At 44.5% G+C, this 20,708-nt stretch overlaps 1 protein-coding gene across 1 annotated transcript in view; it reads right to left on the bottom strand.

Annotated features, from left to right (window-relative positions):
* The window catches only part of LOC129826689 (protein Niban 2-like), a 35,389-nt gene that overhangs the window by 5,159 nt on the left and 9,522 nt on the right, over window positions 1-20,708 (bottom strand). The window contains exons 2-13 of the mRNA XM_055887695.1: window positions 19,995-20,125; window positions 18,248-18,376; window positions 17,832-17,937; window positions 17,023-17,190; window positions 6,430-6,545; window positions 5,692-5,796; window positions 4,870-5,032; window positions 3,578-3,765; window positions 3,181-3,336; window positions 2,073-2,186; window positions 1,692-1,799; window positions 216-327 (exon numbers count right to left, since the gene is read on the bottom strand). Coding sequence (XP_055743670.1) covers window positions 216-327; window positions 1,692-1,799; window positions 2,073-2,186; window positions 3,181-3,336; window positions 3,578-3,765; window positions 4,870-5,032; window positions 5,692-5,796; window positions 6,430-6,545; window positions 17,023-17,190; window positions 17,832-17,937; window positions 18,248-18,376; window positions 19,995-20,125 — 1,596 coding nt within the window. The remainder of the gene's footprint in view (window positions 1-215; window positions 328-1,691; window positions 1,800-2,072; window positions 2,187-3,180; window positions 3,337-3,577; window positions 3,766-4,869; window positions 5,033-5,691; window positions 5,797-6,429; window positions 6,546-17,022; window positions 17,191-17,831; window positions 17,938-18,247; window positions 18,377-19,994; window positions 20,126-20,708) is intronic.

Below are 20,708 nucleotides of genomic sequence, written 5' to 3'. Positions count from 1 at the left end.
AGCATAGGTCAAGTAGGCAGTGTGGTGCTCATGTGAATTCAGACCAATGCCTGCTTCTCAATTAAAACCTTGTTTTTGTGTTTATTAATAAGAGAAGGATACACCTGAGTCCCCAATAGCCTTTTCCTACTATTGACCAGGGCCCATAGTAATGCACTACAAAGGGAATAACGTGCCATTAAGGACACAGCCACTGTTTAAGCTGTAAGACTCACCCATCATGATGTCCTTCATGACAGAGTGCAGCACCACTTCCTCAAAGATGTTCTCCACCAGGATGAAATGAGAAAAGTCCTCGAAGATCAGCTCCTGGAAACGAGGCAGCTCCTGGCCACCAGACGAAAAAGTATGACAACCCAAAAGGAATCACTCACTCAGGAGAGACAGGCAAAGAGAGAACTTATCACAATGACAAAGAGAATGCCATTGCATGGAAATGTAATGTCAGTTTCACACAGTACATTGGGTGCGTTCGTAAATTCACTCTGATTTCAGAGCACTCTCCTGTGTGCCAGAGAGCAGAATAACTGATGATTTTAAATGCGCAGCACCCATTGAATATGACCAGTGTCAGTAAAAAAATATATGTTTAATTGTTGCCAGCAGCACAGTTACCAACACGCTAGATAGCATGATAACAGCCTAACCAGCTCTGCTAGGGCAAGTAAAATGGTCAGAGTGAGGTGTTCTCACATTTGTGTTTGGAAGTAGCTAGGCAACTTTAGCCAGTTAGTTTGGGTGCTTGACTGCTGTAGTGAGGTCATAACGCTTTGATCCACCCTACTCCTCGGCCAGAGCGTCCAGTGTGAGGTCATAACGCTAGGATCCACCCTACTCCTCGGCCAGAGCGTACAGTGTGAGGTCATAACACTCTGATCCACCCTACTCCTCGGCCAGAGCGTCCAGTGTGAGGTCATAACACTCTGATCCACCCTACTCCTCGGCCAGAGCGTCCAGTGTGAGGTCATAACGCTAGGATCCACCCTACTCCTCGGCCAGAGCGTACAGTGTGAGGTCATAACACTCTGATCCACCCTACTCCTCGGCCAGAGCGTCCAGTGTGAGGTCATAACGCTAGGATCCACCCTACTCCTCGGCCAGAGCGTCCAGTGTGAGGTCATAACGCTAGGATCCACCCTACTCCTCGGCCAGAGCGTCCAGTGTGAGGTCATAACACTCTGATCCACCCTACTCCTCGGCCAGAGCGTCCAGTGTGAGGTCATAACACTCTGATCCACCCTACTCCTCGGCCAGAGCGTCCAGTGTGAGGTCATAACGCTCTGATCCACCCTACTCCTCGGCCAGAGCGTCCAGTGTGAGGTCATAACACTCTGATCCACCCTACTCCTCGGCCAGAGCGTCCAGTGTGAGGTCATAACGCTCTGATCCACCCTACTCCTCGGCCAGAGCGTTCAGTGTGAGGTCATAACACTCTGATCCACCCTACTCCTCGGCCAGAGCGTTCAGTGTGCGCTTCGAGAGCGAAACGCTATGAATCTACTAATGGACAATCTGACAACACTCTGAATTTACAAACGCCCAGAGTGCACTCTAGCACTCCAGAGTGAATTTACAAACGCACTAATAATGTATGAATTTGACCCAACAGTGTCAGTCTAGTCACACCGTCTAGTTTGACTGTGAGAATGTGAACAGTGTTCCAACAGACGGTGTATAGCTGATGGACTTACAGAGGATACGGAGGGAGTGAGCTGCTTCAGCATGTAAGGGATAAAGATCTGAAGAAGAGCCTCTCTGAAAAACCTCTTCCGGACTGTGCTGCTGTCGTAGTCAAATTTCTGAGGAGAGAGGGGGACAGAAATGAGGGAAACGAAAGTCAGAAGAGATTGGGAATCACCACTAGAGTATATAGCGCGTCACTGAGAAAGGCCTCAGAGCTAAAACGTCAACAAACAAATCAACTAAATCCCCTCTTGGTTTCCTATAGTAGGATTTTCCATACAACAGGAAAATGAGAAAATTTGTATAGTATCAATCCTATTTCCCCACCCTTCCTCTGCCCATCACTGTGCCATGGCGGGCAGCAGGGCCAACCCTCTCCTGTGTCTTACCTTGATGACCCGGTCCTGGCAGCGTTGGATGTTCTTACAGAGCCCCTCTGGCCCCTGGTCCTCCAGACTTTGGTGGAGGATCTGCTCAAACGTGTACACTGCATCGTCCATTTGCTGCACAGACAAACATTTGTTTAGAATAGAAAAGGGAATAGCTTTGTGGCAAGTTGGATAAGATATTCAAAATATATATAGTAAACATAACAGCAACATTCACACAAGATACTTGCATAATTTCCAAAAATATAGCCAAGTAAATGTCCATAATTTCTCATATATTCACCACAAGGGGGCAGTATCTTCCCCAACAATTGCTTTGTAAGTGTAGCGTTACAGAATATAAAATCTTTCTACTGTATACTAGTGGAATACTGTCCAATACAACCCCTCCTTTCATTCTACACAAAGTATGCTCCGAACACTGACGGAAGATTTGAGCTACTGTATATCTGAATTATATACATAATCTTAGATGCAAAGCAAATAAACGCTCCTTTTTTTTTTTACTCGCTATGACCTTGAAGTCTGAGAAGTCTGACTCCCAGCAGCTTCTGGCCACTACAAAGAGGGCTGACTACGTGTTTCACAATGGAGGACACGCTGGGTGGTGAATACAAGGCTCCAGGATCGCTCTCCCTAAACCTACAGCCTGTCAATAGAGACCAGGCAGCCAATGACAGCCAACCAAAACCCCACCACTCGCTGACCAGAATGTGCTTGTTCTCCAACCACAACAATGAAGAACGCCCTGTAGATCTGAGGACCTCAGACAAAACAGCACAACCACCCACCACAGAGACCTGCAGACTGCATCCTCTCAGCAGTCACCAGCAGGAACTCAAGAGACATGAGCACTTATTGAATGAGTACCATATTCTGAGGACTAGTTGTAAAATACTGTGTGTGTGATAGTTAGAGCTATCAGCAGTAAGATGCTGTGTCACGTTTTGCAGCATGTAATAAGGTGTAGGGCGACAGACTAGTATCCTGTCCAGGTGGTGTACTTGTACATCGAGCTGCCCCACGTTACAGAAACATGAGATCACCTAGTACCATATGGGCCATTCTGGTTGGGACAAGGCTTCATATTGTGTAGGAGTAGTTTTACCTCTCTCATGAGAATCTGTGCTCTCTGGACAAACACAGAGGGGCTGGAGACATCAAACCTCTGCTGCAGGCCATCCAGACTCAAGTCCTCTACTTTCTCATAGCAGCTCTGCATCTTCACCGGGTGGAACGCCAGCATAGAGATCTTCTCCATGTGCTGAGATGGGGGAAAATAAAAAGAGAAAGACTGGGCATTGACCTAGTATACTTACTATAGTCTCTACAGAACACACAAAGGGTAGAATGATACAACTAGTCATACATTTCACACATGGCTGTATCCCAAATACAATTCTAAATGTAAAATCACTACATTGTTCTATGCAAACCTACAGTGTAAGCCGCAAACCTGAGATGCAGTTTCACTAGGCTTATAATCAGAAGCTGAGCCCTCTCACCTCTCCCACTTTCTCCTTGGTGCCGTCGTTCAGTGTGTTCTTGCTCAAGTCCACCAGCTCTCTGAAGAAGACGTCTCTGACCTGAGAGAAGCCTCGGCTGGTGGGCTCCATCAGGGCCTCCAGGATAGAGCTGATGTAGGGCTGGATACTAACTGTCAGCAGCTTCTCTGCCTTAGGCAGCACCACCGCTGTGATGGGGTGACAGAGAGAGAATGTCAACAAAGAGTGGGCTAGGCTAGATAACTTTAAAAACTGGCAGAAGTCCTACTGTGACACACGTGCTTTTCTCAAGATACGAGTCGGCCAAAGGACTTCAGCTCCTGTCCATGACCACAGAGCCATCGCTCTGACAGCAGGTCTGTCTGTCAGACTAATGGTAAGGCTTAGTCACCCTCATAACTGTGGAATGCTGCTAGTCTTCCTGCGTTCCACTCGATGGACACATGCTGTCACACAACATTAACCTGTCTAAGGGGACTCTACTGAATCTGCATCGCTGCTATACAGATTGCACGCTTGAAATGTAAAGGTATTTTCTGATTGAGATGACATATGCAGCGTTTAAAGTGAATGCAGTCTCCGCTTATGTGAAAACATTGCCTTTCAATTTCAAATCACGCTGAACTTTCCACGTTACGGATTAAATCGAGCCATATGTGGCTGTGAAAATCACCTGTCAATCTGTTGGTAAATACCTGTGGACTCACAGGTAAACATGCAGACCAGACATGGAGGACTATAATCCACTGAAGCTACTGGAATTGACCAGTTACGGTTCCAAGTTGCCCTTATTGGGCAGAGACGTAGGATGACTTTACTCCACCAAAATTCATGACTTAATTGTTTTTCCCGTATGCATATACTTGTATTTTTATTTTCTGTATGTCTTTGTGTTATTATTTGTTTATGAAATGTTTGCAAAATTCTGTCTGCTCTTCTCCTAGCCATAGGGAAGAGATGTCTGGGTGGGAATGGTTGTGGCTGAGAAGGTAGATGAGAAGTTGGGTGGGGTTGTGGGTAGCATGAAAAGAAAATTCCTGTATTATAAATTACTGGGTAACTATCTTTTGTTATTGTGCAGGAATAATTGTAAAAACGTCACACACACGAGGTGGAAGGCAAAACTGTCCTTGGGTCAGTTTCTAGGACTAGGGTCAACTTCATTCTACTGTGGAGGGCTCATCCTCTTAAATATATTTGTGTGATATTTCTTTATTTTGATAGAGATAGGACAATGAAAAGGGGAGAGTCGTCGTCCACAGAACTAACAGCAGAGGTCACCGAGGGCTCACCTTTGATTTTGTTGGCAACGTGCTCCTTTGAGGTGATGATCTGGTCCATGTCTGTGCGTATGGAGGCCTCTAGAGGAGGACGTCGGGCCTCACAGCTCTGCACCACAGCCTCGTACTGGGCCTGGGCCTGCCTCACCACCAGACCATACACCGCGTCGCAGACCTGCATGGTGACACAGAAGAATACTTTATTGAACCCTTTTCCTTGCAGTCAAAAGAAATTCATCCTCTGCCTTGATCCCAGCCCTTCTGAAAGGTTGGAGATCTTCGAGTAAAGCGCACCCATCGTGTCGTACAGCGCACCCATCGTGTCGTACAGCGCACCCATCGTGTCGTACAGCGCACCCATCGTGTCGTACAGCGCACCCATCGTGTCGTACAGCGCACCCATCGTGTCGTACAGCGCACCCATCGTGTCGTACAGCGCACCCATCGTGTCGTACAGCGCACCCATCGTGTCGTACAGCGCACCCATCGTGTCGTACAGCGCACCCATCGTGTCGTACAGCGCACCCATCGTGTCGTACAGCGCACCCATCGTGTCGTACAGCGCACCCATCGTGTCGTACAGCGCACCCATCGTGTCGTACAGCGCACCCATCGTGTCGTACAGCGCACCCATCGTGTCGTACAGCGCACCCATCGTGTCGTACAGCGCACCCATCGTGTCGTACAGCGCACCCATCGTGTCGTACAGCGCAGGGGAACACAGGGACTCATGTCAAAACAGGAAACAGAAGCTAAGGGGGAAGATATTTTCCCGATTGCTTGGTATAATTTATAAAGGTGTACTTTGACTGTTGTGTGAGAGATGTGACTTACTAGCATCCAGTTCCTCTGCCTGTCGTGCATTTTGCCTTTGAGTCGAGGAGAGATCAGATCCCTGAGCTCAGGGAGAAGAGTCTCCATCACCAGGTTGGCCAGAATCTACAGGAGGGATACACAACACAGAGGTGGATTCATGTGTTATAGATGACAACTAGAAAACACCATCTCCTTGAAGCTTGCTTCAGCTGTCCAAAAGTATTTGTAAGAGACCCAACAGCCATATTTCCATAGTGATATGAAATTCGTAGTCTTATTCACCAGAATCTGGGTGCTCTGCATGCTCCACAATTTGTATGACCTACAGTCAGAGCCCTGGTCAGCAAAATAACCATCAGTATGACACTGCAACCCCAGAGTGAACAGCAACAGGGAGCATACAGGGATGAATCCCAAATGGTATCCTATACAGTGCACCACTTTTGACCAAGGCCCATAGTGCACTACATAGGGAACAACGTATCATTAGGGATGCACAGTCCAGCTGCGAGTTGATGTCACTATGGACCCTGCCCTGGTGACACAATCCTGTAGGCATGAACTCACTGGGCCCTGACCCTCTGTTGGACAGCAGAATGGGAGGCAGACAGGGCAGAGAGTGGTGTCACCGTGTGCTTGTTCACACTATAACCAAACAGTGGAATTCATTCATAGCGCCCTATAACAACACCAATGAGACACATACAGATCAGACCAGCACATGTGACAGACTGTCATTCGCTGTGGCATGCTGACCTGTGAGGGGATCCCACACATCATCTCCCAGGTGCCATACTGCCCGCGGGCTTGGCGGTAGAGCCTCACTGCGTCTGTGAAGGCCGGAGTCTGCACCTGGCTCTCCTCTGATAAACCTATGGGATAACCACAGAGGAGCGGTGTTGTTAGTGGACCAGAAACAACATAGTAAGGGTTGATTTTAATACTTTCTAAATTCACATTGTACAAGTTTAGCATTTAAATCACAACAAATCTCAGAGAAAATATTGGTTACACTTTCTACAAAGTACATACATAGAAAAATGCTTTCTAAAATATTTTGGAGGCTAAAACATGCTTGAAAAAGGAGTTCCATTCCTAGTTTGTTGCACTTTGCCCAGAAAGAGAAGTGTATGTAGACCAAGGGTCACCGTCTTAATCTGGACAGCAGAGTAGGAGGCTATTCCTTAAAAGGAAACAGAGTCTAATACAGTGAGATTGCAGAGTGATCAAACACACACAGAGAACAGTCACCCTCTAGTGGCAGCAGGGACTAGCCTGGCTTTTAGAGTTATTTATCAGAGCATTGCCATGGCAACCCAGGGAGAATCCACAGTAACCATTTTAAAGGAAGTAAGAACTTTTGTCTTCCCTAAAAATGGCCCAATCATTTCCGAATACTGAAGTAGCTACAACCCGTAATGGCTTAATGATTGTGAAACAGCTTCTATCACCAGGCCATCAGACTGTTGAACAGCCATGACTAGCCGGCTACCTGCCCGGTACACTGCACCATGAAACTAATTCCCCATGTACAGTATATAGTCTGAAGGCTAGTCACCTTATGTTCTGTTTATATACAGTTAACTCACTGTGTGATATACACTGCAAATTCGGAACATATTCAAACGTCTTGACTTTTTCCACATTTTGTTACGTTATAGCCTTATTCTAAAATGTATTGAAATCCCCCCCCACCCCTCATCAAATCTACACACACCACCCCATAATGACAAATCAAAAACCGGTATTGATTTTTTTGCTAAAAATAAATAAATCACTTATTTGCATAAGTATTCAGAACCTTTGCTACAGGTTCACCTTCCAACAGGACAACGATCCTAAGCACACAGCCAAGACAACGCAGGAGTGGCTTCAGGACAAGTCTCTGAATGTCCTTGAGTGGCCCAGCCAGAGCCCGGACTTCAACCCGATCAAACATCTCTGGAGAGACCTGAAAATAGCTGTGCAGCAACACTCCCCATCCAACCTGACAGAGCTTGAGAGGATCTGCAGAGAAGAATGGGAGAAACTCCCCAAATACAGGTGTGCCAAGCTTGTAGGGTCCTACCCAAGAAGACTCGAGGCTGTAATCGCTGCCAAAAGGTGATTCAACAAAGTATTGAGTAAATGGTCTGAATACTTATGTAAATGTGATATGTTTATTTGTAAAACTTTTGCAAACATTTAAAAGAATAACGTTTTTTGGGGTATTGTGTGTAGATTGAGGGTAGTGTGTAGATTGATTTTAGAACAAGGCTGTAATGTAACAAAATGTGTTAAAGTCAAAGGGTCTAAATACACTGTATTTACACTTTATTCTCTACATAGCTCATTCTATTGCACGGTTGGAGCTAGTAACATAAGCAGTTTGCTGCACCTGTCATAACACCTGCAAATCTGTGTAGACAACAAATAAACTGATCTAAGCAGGTGGTGTGAACTCTAGCCATTAGGGCCTAATGGCTAGAGTTCACACCACCCGCTCCCCCTAATGGATAGAGTTCAAATCACACCACCCGCTCCCCCTAATGGATAGAGTTCAAATCACACCACCCGCTCCCCCTAATGGATAGAGTTCAAATCACACCACCCGCTCCCCCTAATGGATAGAGTTCAAATCACACCACCCGCTCCCCCTAATGGATAGAGTTCAAATCACACCACCCGCTCCCCCTAATGGATAGAGTTCAAATCACACCACCCGCTCCCCCTAATGGATAGAGTTCAAATCACACCACCCGCTCCCCCTAATGGATAGAGTTCAAATCACACCACCCGCTCCCCCTAATGGATAGAGTTCAAATCACACCACCCGCTCCCCCTAATGGATAGAGTTCAAATCAAACCACCCGCTCCCCCTAATGGATAGAGTTCAAATCACACCACCCGCTCCCCCTAATGGATAGAGTTCAAATCACACCACCCGCTCCCCCTAATGGATAGAGTTCAAATCACACCACCCGCTCCCCCTAATGGATAGAGTTCAAATCACACCACCCGCTCCCCCTAATGGATAGAGTTCAAATCAAACCACCCGCTCCCCCTAATGGATAGAGTTCAAATCACACCACCCGCTCCCCCTAATGGATAGAGTTCAAATCAAACCACCCGCTCCCCCTAATGGATAGAGTTCAAATCACACCACCCGCTCCCCCTAATGGATAGAGTTCAAATCACACCACCCGCTCCCCCTAATGGATAGAGTTCAAATCACACCACCCGCTCCCCCTAATGGATAGAGTTCAAATCACACCACCCGCTCCCCCTAATGGATAGAGTTCAAATCACACCACCCGCTCCCCCTAATGGATAGAGTTCAAATCAAACCACCCGCTCCCCCTAATGGATAGAGTTCAAATCACACCACCTGCTTAGATTATCTCCACCTCTGCTGAAAGCGTCAAAATGAAGTAATAATGAACTTAGAATGGCATGCACAGGCTCTGCATTCAAACAACTCTACAGGAGGCCCCTAGAGAGCTACCCTGTGTTGTGATAAAAATGGGAGAATTTAGAAATGAACTCAATGCGATTCTGTGTAATTGCTGTGTGTGTGGACTCCAGCTATGACAAAGGCAGGAAGTGAATGTGTGCAGGGCAGGGTAGGGCTGTGTGTGTGAGAGGCCTGTGAGCGTTATGAGGGGGGGGGATAGATAATCTACCAGAGCACATTGCTCCAGGCAGGAAGTCCACAGGCCCAGCCCCCCCTTTCTATGTGTGAGAGAGACAGAGAGTTTAAGGGTGGGGCCATGGCCATTTATTTTGGCACTGCCTCAGGAGAAATTGGAGGGATTTCTTCAAGAGCCCCCAAAAAGCTAAACTAGACAAAGTCTAGCCTGTGCTGAAATTCCAGTACTGTATATTAATGGATGTGTGTGTGTGTGTGTACATGGTCATCTGCCAATTATACACCAGTTCTTTGTCAAAGTGATCAAAATATTTGTCAAACTCATTTTGTGCGAATTGACGCCACTAGATGACTAAATAGACCCAGAAAAGAACGATGAATGTTTTTTTCTCCCATTTCAGTTGACTAAAATGAGACTACAAAATTGTGTGACACTAAAATCTGACTAAGTGGACTGGACAAGAGTTTTACGAAATTGAGAGCTTTTCAGTGACAAGCAAATATTAGCAGCACACGGGCAGAGTGTTGAAGACCAATGATGTGTACAGTCGTGGCCAAAAGTTAAGAATGACAAATATTAATTTTCACAAAGTCTGCTGCATCAGTTTGTATGATGGCAATTTGCATATAGTCCAGAATGTTATGAAGAGTGATCAGATGAATTGCGAAGTCCATCTTTGCAATGCAGATGAACTGAATCCCCCCAAAAAACATTTCCACTACATTTCAGCCCTGCCACAAAAGGACCACCTGACATGTCAGTGATTCTTTCGTTAACACAGGTGTGAGTGTTGACGAGGAGAAGGCTGGAGATCACTCTGTCATGCTGATTGAGTTCGAATAACAGACTGGAAGCTTCAAAAGGAGGGTGGTGCTTGGAATCATTGTTATTCCTCTGTCAACCATGGTTACCTGCAAGGAAACGCATGCCGTCATCATCGCTTTGTACAAAAATGGGCTTCACAGGCAAGGATATTGCTGCCAGTAAGATTGCACCTAAATCAACCATTTATCAGATCATCAAGAACTTCAAGGAGAGCGGTTCAATTGTTGTTAAGAATGCTTCAGGGCGCTCAAGAAAGTCCAGCAAGCGCCAGGACCATCTCCTAAAGTTGATTCAGCCTCGGGGAACGACCAGTACAGAGCATGCTTAGGAATGGCAGCAGGCAGGTGTGAGTGTATCTGCATGCACAGTGAGGCGAAGACTTTGAGGATGGCCTGGTGTAAAGAATGGCAGCAAAGAAGCCACTTCTCTCCAGGAAAAACATCAGGGACAGACTGATATTCTGTAAAAGGTACAGTGATCGGACTGCTGAGGACTGGGGTAAAGTCATTTTCTCTGATGAATCCCCTTTCCGAATGTTTGGGGCATCCGGAAAAAAGCTTGTCCGGAGAAGACAAGGTGAGCGCTACCATCAGTCCCGTGTCATGCCAACAGTAAAGCATCCGGAGACCATTCATGTGTGGGGTTGCTTCTCAGCCAAGGGAGTGGGCTCACTCACAATTTTGCCTAAGAACACAGCCATGAATAAATAATGGTACCAAAACATCCTCAGAGCAACTTCTCCCAACCATTCAGGAACAGTTTGTTGACTAACAATGCCCTTTCCAGCATGATGGAGCACCTTGCCATAAGGCAAAAGTGATAACCAAGTGGCTCATCGAAACAAAACATTGATATTTTGGGTCCATGGCCAGGAAACTCCCCAGACCTTAATCCCATTGAGAACTTGGTCAATCCTCAAGAAGCGGGTGGACAAACAAACCCACAAATTCTGACAAACTCTAAGCATTGATTATTGAAGAATGGGCAGCCATCAGTCAGGATGTGGCCTAGAAGTGAATTGACAGCATGCCAGGGCGGATTGCAGAGGGCTTAAAAAGGGTCAACACTGCAAATATTGACTCTTTGCATCAACTTCATATAATTGTCAATAAAAGCCTTTGACACTTATGAAATGCTTGTAATTATACTTCTGTATTCCATAGTAACCTGACAAATATCTAAAGACACTGAGGCAGCAGACTTTGTGAACATTAATGTGTCATTCTCAACTTTTGGCTATAGTATTCAGACCCCTGGACTTTTTCCACTTTGTTACGTTACAGCCTTATTCTAAAATGTATTTACATACTCAGCACCCTACACATAATACCCCATAATGACAAAGCAAATTCTTGTTGAAATTTTTGCACATTTATTGAAAATAAAAAAACACGGAATACCTTGACATAAGTTTTCAAAACCTTTGCTATGAGGCTTGAAATTTAGCTCAGGTTTCCATTGATCATCCTTGAGATGTTTCTACAACTTGGAGTCCACCTGTGGTAAATTAAATTGATTGGACATGATTTGGAAAGGCACACACCTGTGGATACAAGGTCCCACAGTTGACAGTGAATGTCAGAGCAAAAACCAAGCCATGAGGTTGAAGGAATTGTCCGTAGAGCTCCGAGACAGCTCTGTGCCTTGAAACAGTCCTGGGGAAAGGCACCCCGCAAAGAATTCTGCAGCATTGAAGGTTCTTACATTTCTTAAAGTAATTTTTGTTCCTGCTAATGTTAGTCTCCATTACAACAAACAAAAATACATGTCATTTTGTCCTTTAAACATTGACTTGAAATACTGTAGAATGCCATTCATTCCAATGGAGGACTGGTCCTACTGGGGAGTACCAATACAGCCGACCGGTGGCTTTGAGTTCATGTGCACCCAGTGACTCAGACGTGAGCACTTGGATCAGGACTGGGACTCAGACTTTAGTCATAGGGTCTTGCGACTCGACCACAGGGGACTTGGGGCTCTAGGTTTAGTGACTTGACTAAATCACTGGGCGAAAGTCAATAGCTCCAGTTCTACTTTAGACACCAATGTGGCTGCAGCTTCTGATAACAATAATGTCGCTGAGACACATACTTTTATACGTCATATTTCTGCTATTATGAAGAGAAAAGGAAAAATATTTTGGTAGGACAAGGCTATATATATATATATATATTTGTGCACATGGAAGTAAGTGATTTGTTTACTATAGGTTACTGAGGCAATATAAATGTGATGTGACTAAAATTAAAGGGCATTTAGTCGACTTAAATGGCTCACTTTGTAACTAGACCAAGTCATTATTCAAATGACAACGTGACTATGACTTAATATTTTAGACAAAATGACTAAGGGCAGACTAAATTATAAAAAGTGCCAAAATTAACACTGCCATACAGAGCCATTCACACACACACTACCCAAGCCTGTGTCACATCTGGGGCATGTTAGCTAGTAGGGGTATGTCCTTATAAGGTACTGGTCAGGCTATTTCTTTTCAGACAGATTTTAAAATAGTCTGCATTGTTGTCAGAGGGACCAGCTTCAGTGCACATGTGTACGTACGGGTGTTTCGGATTCAAATAAGCTTTATTAGCAGGAATGACAAATCCACTGCTGCTAAAGCGAAGTGATAACAGTTAAAAAAAAATAAACAATTATAATACCATTGAAGAGCCAGAGAGGATGGGTGGCCCAGCCGAGGAAATTAATTGCCACCACATACCAGAGTTTACTGAGCCTGCAATCTAAACACGAAGCTACGCTGCCAGCAGTAAGACACTGTCTGTCCACTCAGGGCCTGGCTTCATGAACACTTGGTGTGCATCCCAAATGGAAGCCTATTCACTATATAGTGTACTACTTTTGACCAGGGACTACTTTTGTACTATATAGGGAATAGGGTGCCATTTGGCAATGGTCCTGAAACCTCTCCTCGGGGACCCCCAGGCGTTTCACATGTTTATTGTCTCCCTAAACTAGCTAATATGATTCCCCTCGTCAAGGGCTTGACGATTAGTTGAAATCCGGTGTGCTAGCTCTGGAATAGTTCAAATGCATGGAACGGCTTGGGGTTCCCGACGAGAGGTTTGAGAACCCCTGACATATGGGATGTGCATGCTACAGACTGGTTCTATAACATTGTGGTCCACCTCTTTATGATGGTGAATCAGACTGGAGCTTCTACACATTGTATACATTTAGTGATGTGCTGTGTATAGGCTGGTCTGTGCCTTGGGTCATAAGGCAATTAAAAAATTAAATAAAAAGTTGAACCTTTATATTTAAATAGGCAAGTCAGTTAAGAACAAATTCTTATTTGCAATGATGACCTACCGGGGAACAGTGGGTTAACTGCCTTGTTCTGGGGCAGAACAACAGATTTTTACCATGTCAGCTCAAGGATGATTCGATCCAGAAACCTTTCAGTTACTGGCCCAATGCTCTAACCACTAGGCTACCTACCGTTATAAGGAGTAGCGGTGAAAAACTACCGGTAATTTACCAATGTTAACAGAATCTTCAGTAATTTTGCGAAATATAAAAAAATCGCAACTTTGGTCATTTATTCTTGAATAACTTCAAAAATATATACATCTGTGTCCATATGTCCAGGAGTTTAGTACATAGACCATATAGTTCCAGAAAACAACATGCGGTTTATTAGATCATTAAAAAAAAGCATTATTTCTCATTTCCTCTGCAACTCTTCCAACTATTGACTTTTTTCCAAAACTGCCACCAGTTTGACAACAAAAATATTTTTTGTGTAAGGTTTTAAAAATGTAAGGATATTTCATGCTGAAAGCCTCATATTAAACACCAAATTGTATGCACTAAGTGGGTTTATATTTAGGATCACGTTTTACAGATTTGTCATTACATGTTATATTCTAAAATCTATTTTATAATCTATTTTACCAGAGAGCCAGGATCATTACGGGCACCTGTTAGAATCTGAAGTACCCAAAAGGGCCACTAGATGTTTTGATGGATTACACAAAATCCTTGAAAGATACCAAAACTCTGGTAGTTCTCAGGTAAACTTCTAAAGTTTCCAGTAATATACCCTCCTTCTGCAACCCTAATAAAGAGATCACAGTACTTGAAGTGCTAATCCTTAAAACAACTGAAAAGCAGATGGATAGTCAAACCCTAAACCAGGGTTTCCCCAAACTTGGTCTTTAGAACCCCAAGGGGTGCACAATATGGTTTTTGCCATAGCACTACACAGCTTACTCAAAATAATAAAAACACCTAACCATCACGCTTTGATCATTTGAATCAGCTGTGTAGTAATAGGGCTCCCGAGTGGTGCAGCGGTCTAAGGCACTGCATCTCAGTGCATCTACAGACCCTGGTACGAATCCAGGCTGTATCACAGCCGTCCGTGATTGGAAGTCCCATAGGGCAGCGCACAATTGGCCCAGCGTCGTCCAGGTTTGGCTGGGGTAGTGCGTCATTGTAAATAAGAATTTGTTCTTAACCAACTTGCCTAGTTAATTAAAAAGGTTAAATAACAAATAAAACAAAACGAGCACAGGGAGGGATTGCCTGACTAAGCACTCCCAGTCCACAATTGGTGATGGTTTAATTAGAGTCATTATGTGACTTAATTGAGTTGTCTCCTGTTGTATAGTAGACATGCTAAGTACTGCTGACAGTATCTGGGAGTTAGAGGACAGTTTGTTTTCTGACATAACTAGAAAGTTTATGCAGGGAATTTAGCATGAGCTGGCCACATGTTCTATGTTGAGAGGGAGAGAGCATGAAGGAAGGCCCCAGGGGCTTACCGTAGACCCGTTATTTAGACAAATGGCACAAGCTCTAACTCCAGAGAAAATCTGGTAAAGGAATCTTTGAGCAGGCAAGAGGTAGCTGTCATTCTTGGGATTCTCTACAGACATGACTGTTTCTTTTCTAATCTGAATTATTCCTCATTGAAAGATAACTCTGGTGGCCACGTAGAGGCTAAAGAGACTGAAGTACAGTACAGCTCTTTCTTTTTTCTGAGTTCAGGGAGCATAGATCTCATCCCAAAACACTGTCCTCACATTCACCCTGCTAAAAATAAAAATAAATAAACCTCCAAAAGTATTCCTGGTCTACTCATAATACATGTATATAAAAACATGACACATTGCAATTAAAGTAAAATGCTGGTCTGCACACAATAACTAAACAAGACAGGCCCTGTGCAGACAGATACAGCAGATTTCATTTCCTTCCTGTCAATGATGTAACTGTTGGACCCAAGTTTACATGACGCCAGTTCTAAAACTGAAATATATTGAATCATGTGTATGGCATATGGTTTACGTAAGTTCGCAAATACGGAGGAAAGTAAACAACGTGGCAGGTAGATACTCCCTCTCAGAGACTGCCCCCATAGCGACAGGGGAGACAAAGTCTATCCCGGAAACCCAGAATCCAAATCTGTCCAATACTAGCCTGGTCCCAGATCTGTTGGTGCTGTCATTGTCAAACCAAACTATGACAGGGAGTTGGTATGATAGCACAAACAGACTGGGATGCAGGCTATTCCAATGCAACAGTCACCCGAGTTTGTCTGCTTGGACATAACTAACTGGATGTTACTGCAGATGTCAATGCTCAAGTGCTGGGACGGCTAATTATACTGTAGATCAGGGGTGTCAACTCATTCCATGAGGGCCTAGTGTCTGCTGGTTTTTGTTTTTTCCTTTCAATTAAGACAGAGTCCAGCAGGTGAGGGGAGTTCCTTACTAACCAATGACCTAAATTCAACAATCAAGTACAAGGGAGGAGCGGAAACCCGCAGACACTCAGTGGAATGAGTTTGACACGTGCTGTAGAGGAAATGAAGCCAAAACCATAGAACTATGTATAAACTATGTAGCTATACATCAGTCTCTGCCAGCATAGTTGCTGTGCAGCTCTACAGAGCCAACATGGGTGGCCTAATTCAAAACACTATCAATAAAACCCTAGGAGGATAGTTAACAGTCATTTCCCCATTGGATCATAATGTACTGGAATGTAAACCTACTAGGCTCTTATATTTGACACAGACCTGTAAGGAGACAGGTAACACTTCTATCACTGTTGATCAAGCTACATTTCTGCAGATAGGCTGTTGCAAGAGAAACATGATGGGACCCATCAAGAGACAGTGAGGATGGTGGGAGGACAACACAGCCTGGGTTTGGCTAGGAGGTGGTCAGCTGGAAACCATCATTCCTGGGTTCAGACAATCACTTCATCAGCAGTCAGTTCAGTGTATACTTCACTGCTCAAATCTCTCTCCCTGTGTGAGTTCTATCTAGTCTGGTATTAGTGCGCAGACCTGGGTTCAAATGCTATTTGAAATCTTTCAAATACTTGAGCCAGTGTTTCACCTATATTCATTAAGCAGTGGTGGCACAAAAAAATATATGTATGTATATATTTTTAAATATGTTTGTCAAGACGCACTTAAACGATTAGTCGTTGGCTCAATGACTGGAAGTCTATGGGAACAGCTAACATGTCATTATGCTACCGCTAGTAGCAATGCACTACTGTTAATGGGGCTCTAAATCAACAACTTTGCTATACATATCAAAAAACTCTGAGGTCATTGATTCTAGACAAGTGTGCTCTTGCCTTCATGTATTACTCAATAACTGGCTCACCATAACACCTCGGGACCAAGGCTGGGAACCAAATAATGTAGACACTTCTGTCACTCACTGCGTTTGAACACTGCAATTAAGTTCCTTCAAGCATTCCATAGAACCATAAAAATGGCCACTTGTTTTTCAATATGGGCACAACCACAGAATGAAATAGACCACAGAATGAATGACAGGATCTTCTCGATGGGTAATACAGTGTGTCTGGGCTTGAATGTTTGTGTTGGTTTGACAGGAATACGCACCATCATTGGCATGTCTTACACAGTCCTGAAAGACTGCATGCCACTTCCGCTGTTCTTTCTCCGTCACCACACAGAAGTAGTAGTGGCGGGCATACGGGTGCCACAGGATCAGAGGGAACTGGGTGGCACACTTCAGGAAGGGAGAGTTACCCACTTTAGCCTTTACACCTGAAACACACAATCACAATAACCTTTATGCACCAAGTACATTTACATGTAACAGGAATTTTGCTATGGTGAAATGGTGTTGACAATGCTTCACAATAAACCAAATATTCAGACACAATAATTGACAGTCTACACAACACTGCATCAAACAGTCCTGCACCAGTAGGGAAGTGATCCTTTCTGCACATGTTGTGAACCATCCAGTAGCACAAAAACAGCCCTTAAGAAACAGGAACATGCCCACATTACGTCAAACAGTGAGCTGTTCATAATGAGTGCAATACGAGGTCTCTGTTCCTCTTTAAAATTATGACATTTATGGGAGGAGTCTTAACATATGTAGGTTGGCATTTATTGTCCAGAATCTTGCCCTGGAGGCAGCTCTGCAGTGTTCACTAGCTGGCACAGCCACGAAGTCTGATGTTAACGCTAACCACACTGCTAACCCTAATCCTAAATTAAGACCAAAAAGCTCATGTTTGTTTTCATGATAGGCAATTTTGACTTATCACCTGGCCCATCTAGCGGAAATCGCTCAGTTTTGGTGCCAGGGCAAGATTCATGACAGTAAACGTTAACCTGCATAACATGTGCCTCACCCCCACCCCCGTCGCTGGTTCTCGGTCCTAACATGTTCTCACCAGGCAGGCTGTTGTTGAGCAGCTCCAGGTACTGATCCATTGAAGTCAGCACTTTATACCCAGCACAGTTGATGTTTCCCTTGGGGTGAAGCCCTCTCTCATGAGACTGACGGGGAACACAAGGACAAAGCAGATTTAACGCTCTATTGCATCTTTATCCCCAAAAGTGAAACTTGTTGACAATATGACATTTATGAGAATGAGCCTTGAAGATATAATACACATCTAGAACTCCATGTACACTACAGGGATTGACACATTTTATTAGCCAATTCACTAACTGACAAATGCACCATCATAATGTTAAACTGAGCTAAGGTGTGTGTGTGTGTGTGTGTGTGTGTGTGTGTGTGTGTGTGTGTGGGGGGGGGGGGGGGGGGGTGCAGATGTGGGACATTAATGAAATCTTCCCTTACCGCTTTGTTGTCATAGTAGTTGATAGCGTAGGAGTCAGGAACGAAGAGGAATTGGTTTCTCCATTTATTGTTCTCCTCCAGAAACTGGAACAGAGCTCCAGAGAAGATGGATCTATTCTCCAGAGGAACCTGAGTGGGCCAGACAGGGGAGTCTGTAAAAACCTTCTGATGACTGGCATCTAGGGACATCCATCTTCATGGACCAAGGACTGGCCTACAATTTAAAGCCTTGGAGTTCCTCTTGAAACATCAGGCATACTTACTGCATTGCCATGTGGTGCTACTGTCTGAAGTCTCAAATGTAGTCTAGACACAGTAGTGTTGATTCATTTATCCAATCATTTGCCCATCAAGACAGTATTGTTGTTCTCAGGAAAACAGCCAACATTCCTCAAAAACCGCACCGATAATAAAACTGCAATCTCTTACACAGCCTCATGTAGTTAGCATTGTCAGTGCAGCTGTAGCGCCAGACAGAATATAGCTAACGGTTTCTCTTTACAAGAGTGTTACAGGCCTTTAAAAACAGGGCAACAGGCTTAACACTGGACCCTCATGAGACTCCTAATAAAAGAGTTATACTAGGGGCTCGATTCAAACCATAGCGCTTATGATCAGCATTAATGCACTTACAGACTGGCTGCGGTCATCGTCAAAAGTTCTGGGAGTAGGGCGGCAGGTGGAAAACGCAAGAGGCGGCAACATTTAAAATTAGCTGAAGTCTTGAACATCCGCTACGCATAGTGGACCAATTTTTTTATGACAACATTCGAGCTGACAACCCGGGGCCGCTGGTCTCTACACACGGTAGGCAAATATTCTTGCGGTTCAATTGCCGTTTACAGTGGCCCATGTGCAAACCGCCTTTATAGAGCGATTGAAATGTAAAGGTAATACCCAATTGAGCCGACATGACGTTTACTGTGAATGCAGTCTCTGCTAAGGTGGGACATTGCCTTTAAAATGCAAATCGTGCTACAAAGCAGATCAGCGCTACGGATTTAAATCGAGCCCTAGGGTCCTCTACAGGGACGTCACTCGCCCTGAAGTCAAATGTGGCAGTAGCTCAAGAAGTCACAAGCTAGATTGTTGCTCCCTCCGTTCGTAGCACAGTTGACTTGATACCTGAGGGAGAGTGGCATCACACCATGGCAACTTGTACTTCACATCTGTTAAACAGAGATGGAAATATCTCAATGTTCCTTGAATGATTCTCTGTAGCCTAGCACAGAACTCTAAACGACTGTTTACTCCTCTTGAATGATTCTCTGTAGCCTAGCACAGAACTCTAAACGACTGTTTACTCCTCTTGAATGATTCTCTGTAGCCTAGCACAGAACTCTAAACGACTGTTTACTCCTCTTGAATGATTCTCTGTAGCCTAGCACAGAACTCTAAACGACTGTTTACTCCTCTTGAATGATTCTCTGTAGCCTAGCACAGAACTCTAAACGACTGTTTACTCCTCTGGCTTAAGTGGGAGTGGCAAGGACTTCTCATGCTGTAACTATTATATCTGAACACACTTCAATCTTCAGAACAAAGTGGAAATCTGTTTTATATCTGTTCTGTACCACTCAAGATCAATTTGATATAGTGAGGCGAGTTTCTTCAGGTTCAACATAATGTGGGCAAAGTGTTCCAAATGTCAGCACTTCAGGTGTTATTCTGTCACCGTATCAGGGCAGAAACAGAGTAGAGGACAGGAGCAGAGGACAAGAGGAGTGGAGGAGAAAGTGTTAGTTACCTTGCGGTGCAGTAGCTGTGGCTGGGGTCCACCTCCTCCCTCGATGTCAAAGCGGACCTTGTTGAAGAGGGCCACTGCATACTGTTGCTCATACAGACGGCTAAACTCTCCAATCACCTCGCCTGTCCTGGCTGCGGGAGGAAGGAAGGTCAGGGGTGTATTAGGGGACAAGAAACACTCAATGTTGAAGATATGGAGTCATGTCAGCTCTATTCATAATATTTCTACACTTCTATCTGAATGTTCTGTAATGCTACATCCCTGAACAGACCCGAGTTGTTGCAAATCAAACGTATAACGACATTCCCTGTCAATAGTGATGTATTAGTCAGTGTATTCTTCATTCACGTGTTATGTAACAGTCTGAATGCAAAGGGTCGCCTTTTGCCGGTTACCGCGATCACTATTTACTACGCTTAATGTAAAAAAATAATGACCACATTTCACATGGTCCTTTATCAGAATGTCCACACGGCAGTGTTTGCATTACAGAGTTAGCCTTCAGTTCAGCATTTCAATATTTAACTCCAAAATGGAGTTGACATGGCAACAAACCTGGCACACTATCAACCCGTTTGTGAAACTGAAAAGGCCTGACTTCAAAGTTACACCCCTGGACCATCAACAAACCAGTTTAGCGCTCTGTTAGTGTGACTACGGGCCATTCTGGCTTAGACATGGCTTACTTCGGTTTCTGGTGTTAAATCGGTCTCT

The sequence above is a fragment of the Salvelinus fontinalis genome, chromosome 28, assembly GCF_029448725.1.
Source record: "Salvelinus fontinalis isolate EN_2023a chromosome 28, ASM2944872v1, whole genome shotgun sequence".
NCBI lineage: Eukaryota > Metazoa > Chordata > Actinopteri > Salmoniformes > Salmonidae > Salvelinus > Salvelinus fontinalis.
The sequence above is the reverse complement of the archived record's forward strand: the minus strand, read 5'-3'. Positions and strand labels throughout refer to the sequence as shown.